The following is a 16,532-nucleotide window of genomic DNA, read 5'->3' on the forward strand; positions in this document are numbered from 1 at the left end:
ATAACCAAAAATCTCTTCAAAGAGCTAGTCTCTTACCTACTTTCTATTCCAGAATTCCCGGCCGGTATCCTGCAGGGTCAATTCTTCTCGTACGAACGTCCGCGGTACATGAACTACGGAGCCATTGGATTTGTCATCGGACACGAAATTACTCACGGCTTCGACGATCAGGGTCGGCAGTTCGACAAAAACGGAAACCTGGTCGATTGGTGGCAATCGGACACCAAGAAGGCCTACCTGGAGAAGGCACGCTGCATCATTGAACAGTACGGCAACTATACCGAGCCAAACGTTAAGCTCAACCTAAACGGTATTAACACCCAGGGTGAAAACATTGCCGACAACGGTGGCATCAAGGAGGCGTACTACGCCTATCGGAAGTGGGCCGAGAAAAACGGACCGGAACCACGTCTCCCGGGGGTAGATTTGAGTCCAGAGCAAATGTTCTGGCTGTCGGCTGCCCAAACCTGGTGCTCAGTCTACCGACCGGAAACAATGAAGATGCGTATCACTACCGGTGTTCACTCTCCTGGCCAGTTCCGAGTGCTCGGTCCCATGAGCAACATGGTGGAGTTTGCGAAAGATTTCAACTGTCCCGTGGGTTCGCCCATGAACCCAGTGAACAAATGCGAGGTTTGGTAAACGGCAAAACCGCGCAATACCGTTTTAAACTATACTATCTGTAATACTTCCCCCCACAAACACAAACTCACACACACAGTTTAGTCTTTGTGTTCTCTGTTGAACCTTTCCCCCCTCCGTATACCTATACTATATTATTCAATTCTGCATCAGCTAGACTGTCCTCAACGAACAAAACAAAAGTGATATATAAAGAAGAAAAGAGAGAAAAAACCTCAATCAGTTATTCATATATGACTTGTTGAAAGTACTTATTTTATTTCCGTTAGGAAACCGTGCCGCGCCGAACAATTTGTTGGACAGAGAAAAGGAAGAGAACGAGAGGAAACTCGTTAGTAATTTATAACCAGTCAATCTTGGAAAATGTGTTTTTATTAGAAAGTAGCACTTAAAAGTTGGCAAACACAAAAAAACAGCAAAAATTATCAATCGTGTGTCAGCAGAAGAATTTTTTTCAAAAAAAACTCTTCTCTATTGAAAGAACTCGTTTGAAAAGCTAATTTCGACCAGCTTTGCTCATCATTTGCGTGCCCCCATCACGTGAATGCACGTGAATACATACGTGCGTGTATTTTCAAGCGTTTGTGTAACACGTATACCAACATCAACAACAAACAAACAACAAAACATTGTAACGACAGTAGCGATACTATTGTTTATATTTCTTCGCATTAGCGGACTGTTTTATTACGGTAGTTTCATTGAAATTAATAAAGAAATATTTTCTACAAAATATCGACGCATTTAGTTTTATTTCAGTTAGATCCTTCGATGAATCTTCCTTTTTTTCAGAATGAGTTCAGGTAAGATTGGAAAGACGTACAGTATACCCCTGTATACTCCCTGCCCCCTTAAGTTTACCTGTGGTCCACCCTGAACTGCGGCGGAGCTTTCCTTCGATAGAGTGGGAGGTCATATTTTTGCTAGTGCGTTCCGCGAATCCTCTACGCTTATACACTACAGCTTCTACTATCAACGACTCGAGACCTGAACTCACACCTGTCACATCACACGACAGGAACTTTACGCTCCTACTCCGAGGGTATTCTCCGGTCCTTACAATGTCGAGAGAGTCGTAGGTAACGGCACTACTCGGATACTCCCAGTCGTTGGAGTTATCTTTCCAAGTACGCGAGGTGTTCCAGAGGACCAAGTCCTTCCTTTTATTTGTTAAGTTTGGCTGTCTTTTTTCCGTGTAAGACACGTGAGGCGTGACACATCTCATTTATAAAATTCTTAGCGTCGAGTTCAAAATTGTCTACACCTTAACATAAAACTGGCGCAGACAAAGACTGCATGTTCTGCCTATTCCGCCGTACCTACGCATTCTGGACAGTATGACTAAATAAGCTTGAACCTATGAAGGTATTGCCTGAAGTACCCATGACCCGAAAGGAACTGCCTGCCCTTCTCTTACGACTCGAGACCCGACCCCTTATCATAAAGACTCGGAGTTGACCACACAAACCTCTCTGCCTGAAGGTTTGAGGCCTGACTTCTCCTCTAACGACTCGAGGACCGACCTCTTATCTTCAGGGTTCGAGGTTTGCCACCTTGCCCGTCGTGTGCCTCATCGAGAGCAGCTTATCCTAGACCCGCGCCTGTCACGGCACATGCGCGTCACTTAACGCAAAGACTCGGATGATCCCCGACGAAGACGTCATCCTACTCCGACTCGAATGGCTCGCCCGGCGTCGAGAGCCACTCTACCCATGGGTATTCCTCGAACGTGGAATAACCCTTTCCCAACTATTTCCACTGCGAAGAAGGTAAAGTCTTATCCCCGCAGCTTCCTCCGTTGAGAACCGCCCTACTCGGATATTCCCCGAAGGTAGAGCATCCTACGCATGAACGCGGCGCACCCACGGCATCCGCTACGCAGAAGGTATTGTCTTATCTTTGTAGCTTCAAACCGTGGGGTCGGACGCACTCTACTCGACTAACCCCCGTCGATGGGGTCAGTCTACTCCGATCGTTGTCCGGTCTTCTTTATCCCCCTTGGCTGGCAACCTTAGGATTTTTGGATAAAATCCCAGAAAAAAACAAAAAAAAATAAGATTTTTGGCCCGCGGATTCTCTGTCCGTTGTGTGCCAGATCGAGAGCAGCTTGTTCTGGATCCGCGCCTGTCACGGCACACGTTCGGGACTTTGAACGCTACGACTCGGATGTTTCCCGACGGTGACGACATCCTACTCCAACTCGAAAGGCTCGCCCGGCATCGAGAGCCTCTCTACCCGTGGGTATCCCCCGACAGTGGTTAACCCTCTTCCTTCGAGGTCCGCTACGAGGAAGGTAAATTCTTATCCCCGCAGTTTCCCCCTTAGAAAGCGGCACTACTCGGATAACCCCCGACATTGGGGTATCCTACACACGTTCGCGGCGCACCCCTGACCTCCGCTACGCAGAAGATGATGCCTTATCTTTGTAGCTTCGATCAATGGAACGGACGCACACTACTCAGATGCTCCCCGTCGATGGAGTCATCCTACATCATTCGCGGACTGCTGTTGGTTCCATCTCCTCTGCAGGGCAGTCATGATCCGGGTGAACCCATCGCTGACCGCATGCCAACTGTTGGAATCCGCACACATTCTCTGTACAACGTTATCTGCTGTCGTGTCGGGCCCACAGGCGGCAAATATGGAAGTACGTACCGCCGCAAACCTCGGACAGACAAACACCACATGCTTAGGTGTTTCCTCTTCTCCACCACAATCTGGGCAGTATGACGAAGCCACATGTCCAAACCGGTAGTGGTACTTCATGAAGCATCCATGACAAGTCAGGAATTGCGTCATATAGAAGTCCACTTCACCGTGCCTTCTTCCGATCCAGCTCCAGATGTGCAGGATCAGACGACGGGTCCACCTTCCTCTCGTTGAGCTGTCCCACAGCTGCTGCCAGTTGGACATCGAGTCCTCATTGGCGAGGTCTCGTACATTGGGCGTGTCTTTGTTGTCGTAGCAATAGACATCCTCCTCAAGCAAAACCGAGATGGGCATAACACCCGCTACTACACAGGCGGCTTCGGACGACATGGTCCGGTATCCGCTGATAACCCGCAGTTTCATCAGCCGCTGAACGCTGCTAAGTCGCTGCAGGTTACAGCTTTTTCCCAGGGCCTGCCGCTGCTCCGTATCGCAAGATCGAAGTGGTCATGCTTGCCAGGATCCGCCTTTTGCTGCTTTGGATGGCCGAGGAGTTCGTACCTAGGGGTGAGCCTGTCATCTAACATCACCCCTAGGTACTTGATTGCGCGTTTGGACACGATATTGCACGGTCCAACTTGAATGGTACCTGTTTAGGGTGAGATCAGGTTGGTGATTAGCACCATCTCGGTTTTGTGGTGGGCTAGACACAGGCACTTGGAGTGCATCCAGCTTTCCACTGCCTGGATAGCTACCGTGACCAGTAGCTCAACCTCCACTGTTGAGGAGCCTCTCGCCAAGAGGACTACGTTATCCGCAAATCCTACGAGTTCAGCTCCCGATGTGAGGCTCGTTCGTAGGAGTTTGTCATAAGTGATGTTCCACAGAACCGGGCCGAATATTGACCCCTGTGGAACACCCGCCGAAACCTCTTGTGTTCGCAAACCCTCACCGGTCATATACTGCAGTTGGCGATTGTGGAAGTAACTTTCCACAAGTGTAACAGTTATTTTGGATTAGTCATGTATTCGTAATCAGATCATAAAATCAAAACCAAAAACACATCATAAAAATCCCCTGAGTGTAAACACTTTACGCCAGTTCGGGATACCCCTGGTTTTGGAAGAAATGTCACAAGAAAAATATAGAAAACGATAACGATATTTCTTCACGGTGCACGAAAGAAAAAGAAAAAGGAAAAATAAAAGAAGTCGTGACGTGAAGTGGTGGCGGTTCGTGGGAGTGCAAAACGGATTCCGGTGATTCCTGGACCCCGAAGGACAGCCAGCATCAGATTCCATCGGTGGGCGCTAAATAGCGGAAATCTGCACCAGGATTTTGGAACGGATTGCGCCAAGACTGGTCAGCTGCTGGTGAGTGCGATGAAAGCTTTGTAATAATTAGATACTAATTCCTCGTGGTCTTTGGGACAGGTTGTTCCGGCCGAGGGTTTTCCGGATCCAAAAAGAATAAACCGTGAGCCGTCTGCGGTTTGAAAAACCGCTCATAAAAAACCGATAAAACGGCACAAACGAGGACGAGGACGAGGAACAGTAAGAGAACGCCACTTCTTCGGAGCATGCAACACGGCGTAAGAAGTCGAAGAGATTGAGAACAACAGCCCCGTATTGGGTAAGACCGAAAAGCCGGCAATCAAAATCAGCCCAACTAATGGTGCTCTTCCGACAGGGCTTTTCTTTTCCTGCTTCTTCATTTTGTTTTTTCCGCTACTCTATCCCAGCAGCTGCAGGCGAATGTTGACATTCTCCTCGTGGCAAGTCATCACCAGAAAACTCCGGAAGTCAGGTGCCTAGTTACCTGGTTGGGCCACCTGATCGTCAGCAAAAGGCCTTTGAAGAATCGGTGTCCGCGCATGTTTAACTGGGCCCGAGCGTCAGCAGCGTTGCATGAGGGAAGGTCCCTTCGCCAGGAGAGTCACCAGATAAAGGGTGTGGGGTGGAACACAACTTCTGTCATTTGGCCGCCTCCACACCTCATCTCGCCATATACATCCGGTAGAGGAGCCGCACTTTTCGTACGGGAAATCGTTTGGGTTTGCGGGGCCAAGGTTGAAATCTAACAGCCTTCCGCGGGCCACCAAGTGCAGTGCAGCCGAGGCTGTCAGCGCGAACTTCATTCGATCGGATTATGCGTGGGAGTCGAATTGCAGTTCCCGAATTGGTTTATGCTCGTCGCCCGAGGTTCGAGATCGAGGAAAACGGCGACCTCGAAGCAGCGGATGTATGTCGACAGCGGCAATAAAGAGGTGCGGATGAACCGTGCGCTTGGTGGAACCTGTTCTTCGTTCTTCAACTCACCTGCGCATTTCACCTGGCCTTCATCCTGCATCGGGCTCAGTTGCTGAAAGGATTCGAAGCATGCGGCATTCTTCCAACTGGCAAGTCGAGCGTCGAAGCTCATCGATCACGTGTTGACTGATGACCCCAAGGAACAAGTGAGTAATTTATTATCTATCTAATCGAATACATGCAAAGATGAAAATTCAAGTTTTGATTTAGTTGTGGCCTTTTATTAGTTAGTGCGAGGAAGCTCCATTCCTCTTCGCGCTTCTGCCGATTGTTTATTATCGGATGAAGAAATTTAGCCAACACAAGCCTATACGGTTATGCCGGGATCCCCATTTGGATGAGCGACGACGCAATCGCTGTTCAACTGACACTGTTGAAGGCGTTCTTCACATCCAGAACGCCAGAATAAGAATGAACAGTAGAATGTTATCCGGTTTCAGTTGCATAAGTCATCCTGCAGGAGGTATTGGAAACACGCATCCTGTTAAGCACATCTCATCAGGCGTGAGTGTTTAGAATTTAGGAAATATCTGGAAGATTTCGCAAAAATGTCTGGAAATATCTAGAAATATCTGGATAGCTTACTTTGGAAAGTGGTAACCTTTTTTTTCGGTCGCCAGATCTCCAGATCCTGTGCTTGGAGTAAGAAATTGAACACGAAAGAACATTCGTAAGCAGTGTAAACCAGGGAGTAGGGGCAGAAGCCGCTGCCCTTGTGTCCATCTATCCGACGATGGAAAATGGAAGTTGGATAACGAAAACGACCCAAGCGGGTCGTTTTTGGGAGCTGAACTGATCGCTTTTCGGGACTCGATTTTGCGCCAATTTGGTTTTGCGAGTCCCGTTTTTAGGGAAGTAAGGTGCTGACGTGGAAAAGTTTTTTTTTTTTTTTGATGGGTTTATAAGCTACCTGGCTGACCCGGAAAGGAAAAACAGAACGGGGGACAGAAGAGGAAACTTTACACGAGAGTAGCATAGCTTAGAACAGGATAGCGGCAACAGAGCCCGAGAGTTCTGAAGCACCAGAGGAAGGAAGCGTTAAGATAGTGCTCGACGGACTGGGACAGATGGGCCCTACATGAACTTCGAGTTAACCCAACCTCCAATTCAACCGAGCAGTAACAGTATGATAACATACGCCAAAGTCTCGATATCATTGTCAGAAGGGTTCACTATCTTACCGTAGTTGAGTTTTCCCTACCTGTCACCTAACCTTACTCGTTTCAATAAATTTGAATTTTTGATTGTTTTTACTCGAGATTAACATAGATTAAAAAATAAAATATTTCCAAATATGTCAATGTTAAGAGATTCAGAACAAATGCGTGGAAACTCGGTAATTATACAAAAAAAAATTACAAGAAAAAATGACAAGAAACAGAACTAAAATCTGAACCTGAAGCGTAATAATTCTACAGAACACAAAAAGGTGTTGTACAGAGTTTTGATAAATTAAAAAAAAAAAAAAATCAATATGTTTGTTATAACACTTATCCACAGTACATACAATGCATAATCTGTTAATTGTGATGTTTTCACTAAGGAATATTGTCATTTTTCTGCAAAAGGGAGGGCAAGTGTTACAATTTTCATTCATCTTATGAACATGGTTCATCAAAAATGGACACATCTACAGAATTTAAACTAATTAAAACTGTCCAGCACTTCTTCTATTTTGAATCTTAATATGAAACCACGTTCATACACACCGCTGCCTTTGTAAGGTTGATTTTTGTTGATATTCTTTTCAGTAAGATTTTAAAAAAATATATATAATAATAATAAGAGAACACTCACCTGGAACGAAGCTTTTTAACGTCTCTTACCATATGCTTCGCTTAAAGCCTGTTTTAGAAATTTTGTTTTAAGAGAACTTCTTTGAAAATAAAGGACCTGAAATATAAAACATTATTAAACAAATTGTATGAAAAACTATATCAGGTCAAACAATCAATTCTGATCGGACCATATTGAACATTGGTAAGACGTTTGTTTAAAGCCGTGGAGCCAACACGTAGGTTCCGTTTCACTGGTGTTCACCAGTGATCCGTTCGTGTTCGCAAGATCTGATGTGATAGTTCCAGTATTCGACACTTTAAAATCTTGCGCGAGTAGGTCCACCCATTTATATCACGACTTCTTTCTTGTTTGAATTTGAAATATAATTTAACGACAGACAAATCTACTACAGAAAAAAAAAACCTTATTACAACGAACAATTAACAAGAAAGCAGTTCAAACAGCATTCTCATCCAATAAGCCTCTAGATCTTGTAAAATGCTTGATTTAAGAATAAGCCTCCGAAATTCATAAACCGCAAATGCACACTTACTAGAGCATTGGGGAGACGAATGCCATTATATATCTATTCTATTTCTATCTACCATATCAGTACCTAATTGTTAACGTTTTCATTCAGCTAATTATGGTATCTTCTATTAAATCATCCACCTATCCAGTATCCTAAATAGACTATCCTAAAAGATTGATTACAGTTGTCTATCTTTCACATTACTATCTGTTCTAACCTAACTTGCGCATGGTGGTCAAAAAGTGGAAATATCAACTTTAAAAATTCTAATTGTGATATTTCCACTGCGCAACGCTCTTTTTGTCCGATGGAAGGGAGGGCAAGTGTTTCAACTCCCATTCACCTTATCAACATGGATCATTAAAGAAAAAATATACATCATTATAGTTTTTAAACCACCTTTAAATTAGGTTTCTATGATCTCATATCGAATAAGGTTATGTGCTACCGCCCTGTCAGGTTCATGTTAGTTTTTGAGCTTGTTTCCAAACCGTGAACTTCCATAAACACAAGAAAGCACAACATCGCCGTGACCCAATAGAGCCTAGGGTACGGAAGGTGCTGACGTGGAAAAGTTCAGTCTGAAGTCGACGGATGTGCTCCCGGCAGTTGGCATGTGCCCGTCGAGCAGTGCTACCAGGCAGGGTTGCCAGTTCACCGGATACTGCTGTGATATTCCGCATGAGACCTGTGATATACCTGTGCCGTCCCAGATTTATGTTATGTGATACCCCTGGCCCCTGTAATATGATTGTTTTGCGTTTTGATGTTATGGTATGGAATACGGGCCCGTAAGTAGGATAAAATAATGTAAGCTAGCCTAGGTTTTGACAATTTCCTATTAGTGAAATGCCGTATTAGTAAATTTGTGATTAATGTTACAAAGTTTTGGGTAAAAGTTAGCCGTTTAACACACACTGAAAATCAGTGGTGCTCAAGTTTTTTCAACACCTGTCCGCATCTTTTAAAATGCGCGTTTCGCTTATTCTAACACCATTGTATTCGGATGGCGGATGACATTTAGTTTAGTTTATTACTTAGTCTTTGGATGAGGAATTACCATACAGACAAATTTCTTAAAAACTAGGTTATTCTACTTATGTCTAGTTTAAATTTACGTTTACATACATTAAAATCAAACAGATGGTACACTACATTGAAACGTTCACAGCATTTGTCGATTGGGTGGTTTCGACCATACGCAGTACGGTGGTAAGGTATCCAGAGAAACTGGCGTTGTCGGAGCGTCCTCGTGGATACGTATAAATTGACACGCTGGAGTATGTAAGAGCAGTCCACACGATGAGTCAGGGTGTCAAAAATAAAAGTTTGCTGAAGTTCGGTACGACGTTTTTCAAGCGTGGCCAGATTTACAAGGGCGCATCTTTGTTCGTAAGACGGAAGACGAAGCGGTTCAGTCCAGGGAAGGCGCCGTAAAGCATACCTTATAAAACTACGTTGAACTCGTTCAAGGCGGTAGCTCTGTGTGCTCTGAAAAGGAGCCCATATCTGTGCAGCGTATTCCATAATGCTCCGTACTGATGCGCAGTAAACAGCTTTCAAAGTATAGATGTCGTCAAACTCCTCGGTATTTCGACGCAGAAATCCTAATGCAGAAAAACCTTTTGCGGAAGTAATTGCAATATGTTCAGCAAATGTGAGCCTGTTATCAATCTTCACTCCGAGATCTAAAATGGACTTCACGTTTTCAAGATAACTTTCTGATAGGCGGTAGTCAAATTTGACGATGTTTCGTGAGCGAGTAAAATTTACTACCTTACATTTTTTTGCATTAGCCTGCATCCCGTTCGAGCGGCACCAGCTTTCAAGCCTAGCGATATCAGCTTGCAGTGCCATACAATCTATATTACTATGAATCCTCCTAAAAAGCTTCAAATCGTCAGCAAACAGGACATTCACTCTCGGTGCAGGTAGTTAGTCTGTTGAAGATTACCTCTGAAGAAATTCAACAATGCTAGTATAAAGCAGACAAATGGGTCTGTATAATGCTAGATGCCCTGGGGGTTTTCCCGGTGTCGGTAATAACACCAATTTCGCAATTTTCTACAGGTTGAGGAATGATCATTCGTCTAGGACACTTTTATAGCAGCAATTTGGAAGTATCCGGAATGGTCTGTACCGCCTCTGAATACTGAGTTCTAATTCCGTTCGGATCTGGGGCATTATTCGCCGCAAGTTTCTCATCGATAGCCACAAGTACCACATTCGTTTCCAATGGCCGTAGTTCATCATATTTCTTGGGACCTCACAAAGAATATAGGTTGGAAAAAGTATGCATCGGGTGTTATCAACGCTATCGACTCAATCAACAAATTGCTTCCGGAAGCAGAGTATGGTTTCATCTCCGGGGCAATTTTGGACTGTGCAATCGAAGCACAGATCAGACGAGACGAAAACTCAACAATCCTGAAAAGATCTCCTATTCCGTGGTGAGACGGTAAGCGTTCTCGCGCGGGATATGGAAAGCGCAAGGCGTTTGTCGAGTTTCGCAGATCCGGAATGCCAGAGGAGTTTCAACGTTACTTGGCTTTGGAACGCATGTTCAAGAACTTAATCAGGGCCAAGAACCGTGGGTAATAGCGGCGATTTGTGAATGGGTTATTTCGGAAACGTCTCTGCGTACACTTTGGCAAACAGCGCGAAACATGCGTTATCACTTTTCTTCGAACGAAAGTGAGAAAAGTTCAAGTCGATGGCTGCTAAAGTTCGCGAAAAAGGTCTGCCCGGACGCAGCATCAGCTGAGAAAATATATCGGGATACAGAGAACAGTTCCGAAACGGAGGATAAATTTTCTATGGTCTAACTTTCTCCTGCGCTCTGGTCTTAAAACAATTCAGCTCCCGAACCGGAAAATATCAAATTCAACTTGTTGCAGCATCTGCCAGCCAGATATCGCTAAGAAACGCTTGTTGAATTTATTCAATAAGTGTTTAGGGATGAACATTGTGCCGCATAAATGGAGATAGTGTATTTCGTTTATTCATCAGTTCCGTCTCTCTTCCAAAGGGTTCGACACAAGAAGACCACCACCGAACATTTGAACTTTGTAAAATTTTTCAATAAAAAAAATTAATTCAACTTGTAATAAATTTCATTCAACTTGTGACAAACATTGTCTGCATTTACCACTATTAGCTTTCAAGAGTAAAAGGATTTCTCAACTTTTTTCTCAAAGAAAAGTTCAGCCAATACAACATCCGTTAGACGAACAATTTTGTTTTATGATTTCAAAGCAACTGAAACAATCACATTACTCTCTTAGTATATTTGCTACATCCTTGTTTGAATTTAAATCTATAAACAGAGCAAAAAGGCTGCTAGTGCTAGTCAACTGTAACAGCGCACTTAAAAACAACTGCCGGCAGCTTGACGTTGCAGATTGAACACATCTGAGTCGGAGTAATGCAAATTCAATATAAATGCATCCAATTTCCGATTTCCGCGCTTATATTTCTGCCTAGCTTTTTCCTAGACATGTGTTTCGTACCTGTGCACGGATGTATCCTTCTAGCTTACTGTATCGCAAACGTAAAGCCCAGCCTCTCCAAGAAGTTTAATATAAATTTCCCTGAGACGAGTTGACTGGGCTTAGCCTGAATTTCTACAATTGCCATATTTGTTTTCATCTTTCATATTAGTGTGTATGTACTTACATAGAACGTTCCAATGCAGCTTTCTGGGGGGTGGACCTTTAGGATCAAAGACTCGTCCAGAACCGACATCGAAAAACAATAACAATCTTCGAGCAATCGGTTTGTCAGTGTCCGGAGAATCCGCAGGAACCAATCCATTAGCTTATTGAATGATACAATTTCACCTCGACACGTGGGGAAAGAAAGTGCGCCGCCTAAACTAGAAAACCTTTTCCGCCGGTTATCGATTTATGGTCCAGCTTTTCCTGCTCCGAGAGCCAGGCCATCTTCTGTTTGTGTTGCCGGGCTGCCGCTTCGCATCGATCCAGTACCATTTTTTCGGTCAGCACACCGTCCTCGGAGGAGTAGCATGCGGCTTGCCAGGAAACGCCCAGCTTCGAGATCTCTCGACCGGACATTCCCTCGCACATCTGGGCCATCTTGCTGCATACCGCACCGTAGTCCCACTGTTCGACTTTGAAGCGCCTGGAAGGGAGGGAAATATAATGGGTGGATGTGATTATATATTTTTTTTGTTTGGTTAGTTTGGAAGGTTTAATATTGAGAAATCAAAATCGAGAAAAAAGGTTTAGGTTTGAGAGTTCAGAAGAACAAAGTTAAAAATTGAAGATTCATAACTGAAAATTCGAAAAGGAGAATTCCTATTTAATAATTCTGTATAAGGATTTAAACAATGAGTACTTATTTCAAATTCGGAATAGATAATTTAAAAATGAAAGTTCAAAACTCAAGTTCAGAATTGAAAATTCAAAAATAAAAATTTGGAATCGGAATAAAAAATTTGAAATGAGGAATTAGAATTGAGAATTTCGAATAAACTAACTACTGAATTCAGGAAGGTACGTTCAGAATTATTGAAAAATCGGATGCAGAAAATGATTCAAATTCCAAATATTGAGAATCCTAAGTTGAGAGTTAAGAATTCAGAATTTGGAAACCAGAATTACAAATTCGTGCCCCGTCCTCCGCAAAATAGCGCGGAGGACAATATTTCGTAGAAGCTCGATCGCGCAGCTTGAGGAGGCTTGTGTTTTTTATTCATTTGTCCACAATGCGTTGACTTTATAAAACCGTCATAAGTAAGGCGTTCAGACCTGGGCTAAAATCGACCCCTCATGCTGCGCGTTCGAAGTTTTATGAAATATTGTTATTTCCTTTGCGTTATCGTACGGCGAACGAGGCTACTAAGGGATCATCCCTAGCTTTCATGTAAACCTAGGAGACCCCAGTAGACCTAGACCAATGTAATAAGGCCGCCGCTTACGACGGTGAGTCGGCGGCCACCTCGGATTAGGGGGTCCCGGCGGTTTAGTACCGCCTAACAGCCTGCTTCTTCGAAATTTTAAGAAATCTTGCTTGCAAGTTAATCGAAACTGTCACCACAAGGTGATTTGAAATTATGCCAAATGACCGCCAAGCGGCATTATGCCAAAGGTAATACTCCCAAATATGAATTATTTTCTACTCACTTCTTCCCCTCGGCGGCCGGTTGCAGCACAAATTTATCAAAGTACAATCGAATGAGCCGTTCGCGTTCCTCCAGGCCGGGCAGCGTGAACTCAACCATCTCGTCCAGCCGATCGTTGATGGCATAATCGAACTGTTCCGGTGTGTTCGAAGCCAGAACCATCATGAAGCGTGGATTTTGTTCACCAGTACGGTACAGGAAAGCGTTTAGGGCCGATCGCATATCTTCGGAAATCTGTTCCGACGAACGTTTTCTCAGGAAGGCATCCGCCTCATCGATGAAAAGGAGCAGTCCACGGCGGCTGGTGTTGGCCCAATCGAATACCTTGTGGATGGCTGTTACGGCATCGCGTCCCATCGGCCCGACGTCGCCTCCGGTCATGATGGCGTAATCCATTCCGGAGTGGGATGCCAGTCTTTTGGCGAACATAGTTTTACCGGTTCCCGGTGGACCATGCATCAGGATGTTACGGTAGAGTCCTTTGTTGTTTTTGGTATTTTTTGTGGCTATGGCTATGTCACGGAGTCGTTCTTCGAGTTTCGGTTGCAGTACAACACCTTGCAGGGCGTCAAGAGGTTTTGCTCGGAAGCGGCTTAAAGTGGTTATCGGGTGACGAACAGCTTCAAGCAGCGAGAAGCGGGAAGTTTCATTGACGAGGGAAGGTTTGCCGATACGTGCTTCGACGAATCGTGCAGTGACACCAGTTGCACCTTTGGCGGAATAGATACCCAGAGCCAAAAGCGATAAACCTCCAACGGTGGTAGCGACTTTGTTCCAGTCACTCAATAAAGCCGTAGCTCCTTGTCCCAAAACCGAACCAGCAGTTTTAATACCTTCCATAACGGTTACGCGATTCTCCTCTGCCTTCAAACGGATTTGCTCCAATGTTAGATCTCGATTCTCTCTATCGACTTTAGCCTTTGCTCGCATTTCTGCTTCCAGCAGTTTCATTTTGTTTTTCTCGCGAAGCTCCATTTCATGCTCGATAGTTTGCCGGCGCATAGCTTCCTGTTTGGCCACGCTTTCTTCCTGTTTGCGCAAATTGTCCTCTTGAACGCGCTGCTGCTGAGCTAGCTGTTCTTCATAGCGTTTGCGAGCCAGCTGATCCTGATACTGGGCCCGTTGTTGTTGGTGCTTCGTTTCTTCGGCCAGCGTCTTGCGACGTTCTTCATGATCCACCCTTTTCTGTTCCACTTTGGAGGTTTCGATGTGTGCCTCGTATTCTTTCACCTTGGCCATGTACTCCTGCTGCCGGGTGTTCTCCTGCAACTTGGACAGCTCCAACGCTTCCCGGGCATGCTCTGTAATTAAAGATTTAAGCTTAATAAGTTTCTTCGATTTAAGTTCTGGAAAGTAAAACATCCCAATAATTTACATATTCGCTGATAACCCACAAGCTCATAAATTTATTACGCAATCGCAACCTTCAACCTTGTGATGGGGGGGTGCGTGTAGCCACTTACTTGACCGTTCCAGAGTTTTGGCGGCTTCGGCAGCTCGCTCCAAGGCGGAAGAATCGAACCGGTACGCCTCCATAGCTTTGCGTTCGGCCTTGGACAGCTGCACATCGCCGGAAGCCTGGCCGGCACCACCCGGCTGACCCACATTCGCACCATCGCCATCCGGCAGTCCCTGCTGCGGTACCTGGCTCTTATATCCGAACAACCACGACATTGTTTGATAGAATTATTAAATATGGCTTTCCCGGGAGGCGATTTTCCAAGATAAAACACTAAATTCGACTGGAGATGATGAAAATTCGAATTTCATTTACGCAAAACGACGACCGTTCACACACGAGCTGCGAGCACGCGATTTGCAGGACCGAATGAAAGAAGACGGCAAAAAAGAGAAAACGAAAAAAATCTGAGACGGAAAAATGTCAACGGTGTGATGTTATACTGGAAAACTATAACAGTTCATTAGACCGGTTCAAGTTTCGAATTGAAATGAAATTTAAAATCATTTAGTAAAAACATGTTTGAATTTGGAACGGAACAATAATTTTAAAATCGTTATCAAAATTTAATGAGTATTGAAGTAAGTAGAGGTTGACCCACAGACAAATATAAAAAAAAACACAAAAATTATAAAAATACAAAAAAAGTGATAAAAGCGATACATATATTAATAGACAAAAATGATAATTTAATTTGCAAAAATGACATGAATAACAAAAATAAATAAATTACGCTTATTGAAAATGGCGAAATAAAATAAACAAAATTTATAAATATAAATAAAAACAATAAACCACAAAATTAGCAATAATTGAAAAAAAAATCACAAAAAGTGACAAAAATGATAAAAAGAAAAAAATGAGATAAATCTATAGTTTGTTTTGATTAGGTCGTATGAACCAATGAAAACAAAATTGAGTTATTGGCTGCAAACGATTGATAAACGAGTGTTTTATGTTTGGTAAAAACTTGGTTTAATTTGGTCAATAAATAACTTTCACAAAATGATTTTAAATTATGACGTATACATATATATAACTGTGATGTTCTATAAGAGCAATGAAAGACAACTTTACAGCACAGCTATATGATAAGAACTGATCATCTCTTTATTTCATCTTTCGGCTTCAGCCTCTTGATTTGTGAGTTCCTTACTCGATCACTCACCACAGTTCTCTTCCCTTAAGTTTAATAATTACAATAATTTTTCATTTGTTTTTTGAATGCTACTTTCATGCTTAATTTATTCCAAATGTTACTTGTGTATTAACTTGAGATTGTAGCTTCTAAATTTATTAATTCACTTTTTAATTCTTCGATTGCAATGCTTTGCTTCGGATTAATTTTAGAATGTACTTCAATTTTCTATTCGCACTTTTTTGATTCGATTGCTCCTCCTTAGAGCTGGTACCGATGGCTCTTGGAATCCTGGAAAGCCACATTCGTCTTCGGGAAATCCTCGACAAACCATGTTTTCCTCATTCTCTTTTTGTTCAACACTAACCACCCTTTTCCTCTTCAAAGCACGTCCAGAACGGGCCATTACGTTAGAATTAACTTCAGTTTTTGGTGTTACGATTCGTAGCTGGTTTCGGTGTGCCATGGCTTGTACGTTTCCAATTGTAATCTGAAAAACATTTTTAGAAATGCGCTTCATAAATTTAGCCTCCAGCCAACGTTCTACTTTATCATTTTTTGAATTTTTGTACATTAATTTACACCCTGCTTCCAAGCTATCAAAAGGATCTACTTGAATAGATGTTTTTGTAGCTGGTTCTGTTTGTTCTTTCGTTTTTGAACCATGTTTTGCATAATCTAATTGTTGTTTATAATGGTTAAGAGGATTGAGTAGATCGATTAATGTTTTAGGTTTGTAACAAAACACCTTTTCAGAAGGATAGAGACCATCCTTAGATAAGCATGAATTTCTATAGTTGAATAAAAAATAATTTATTTGATCATCTATATCAAGTTGTTTCATTTGTGGCTCTAAAAGGAATTTTTTTAAGACCTCTTTG

General features: G+C 43.3%; 2 protein-coding genes across 7 annotated transcripts in view; one reads left to right on the top strand and one right to left on the bottom strand.

Annotated features, from left to right (window-relative positions):
- The window catches only part of LOC129754612 (neprilysin-2), an 80,377-nt gene extending 79,002 nt beyond the window's left edge, over positions 1-1,375 (top strand). For all 6 annotated transcript variants that reach the window (XM_055750766.1, XM_055750767.1, XM_055750769.1 and 3 more), the window contains one exon: positions 53-1,375. In XM_055750766.1, coding sequence (XP_055606741.1) covers positions 53-642 — 590 coding nt within the window. In that variant the 3' untranslated portion in view covers positions 643-1,375. The remainder of the gene's footprint in view (positions 1-52) is intronic.
- Positions 1,376-11,136: 9,761 nt separating this feature from the next.
- LOC129754234 (ATPase family AAA domain-containing protein 3A homolog) lies at positions 11,137-14,889 on the bottom strand. The gene is made up of 3 exons (XM_055750164.1): positions 14,518-14,889; positions 13,056-14,355; positions 11,137-12,051 (listed from the first exon to the last, which is right to left on the bottom strand). The coding sequence occupies exons 1-3, from the start codon at positions 14,726-14,728 to the stop codon at positions 11,781-11,783; spliced, it is 1,782 nt and encodes a 593-aa protein (XP_055606139.1). The 5' UTR covers positions 14,729-14,889; the 3' UTR covers positions 11,137-11,780.
- Between the last annotated feature and the right edge of the window lie 1,643 nt (positions 14,890-16,532).

The sequence above is a fragment of the Uranotaenia lowii genome, chromosome 3 (assembly GCF_029784155.1).
Source record: "Uranotaenia lowii strain MFRU-FL chromosome 3, ASM2978415v1, whole genome shotgun sequence".
In the NCBI taxonomy this organism is placed as follows: Eukaryota; Metazoa; Arthropoda; class Insecta; order Diptera; family Culicidae; genus Uranotaenia; species Uranotaenia lowii.

Excerpts from the sequence above, each read along its gene's own strand:
- LOC129754234 (XM_055750164.1), bottom strand. The coding sequence starts at position 14,728 with ATGTCGTGGTTGTTCGGATATAAGAGCCAGGTACCGCAGCAGGGACTG. Across the intron at positions 14,356-14,517 it reads CAAAACTCTGGAACGGTCAA|AGCATGCCCGGGAAGCGTTG; the intron begins GTAAGTGGCTAC and ends CTTTAATTACAG. Across the intron at positions 12,052-13,055 it reads CCGGCCGCCGAGGGGAAGAA|GCGCTTCAAAGTCGAACAGT; the intron begins GTGAGTAGAAAA and ends CCTCCCTTCCAG.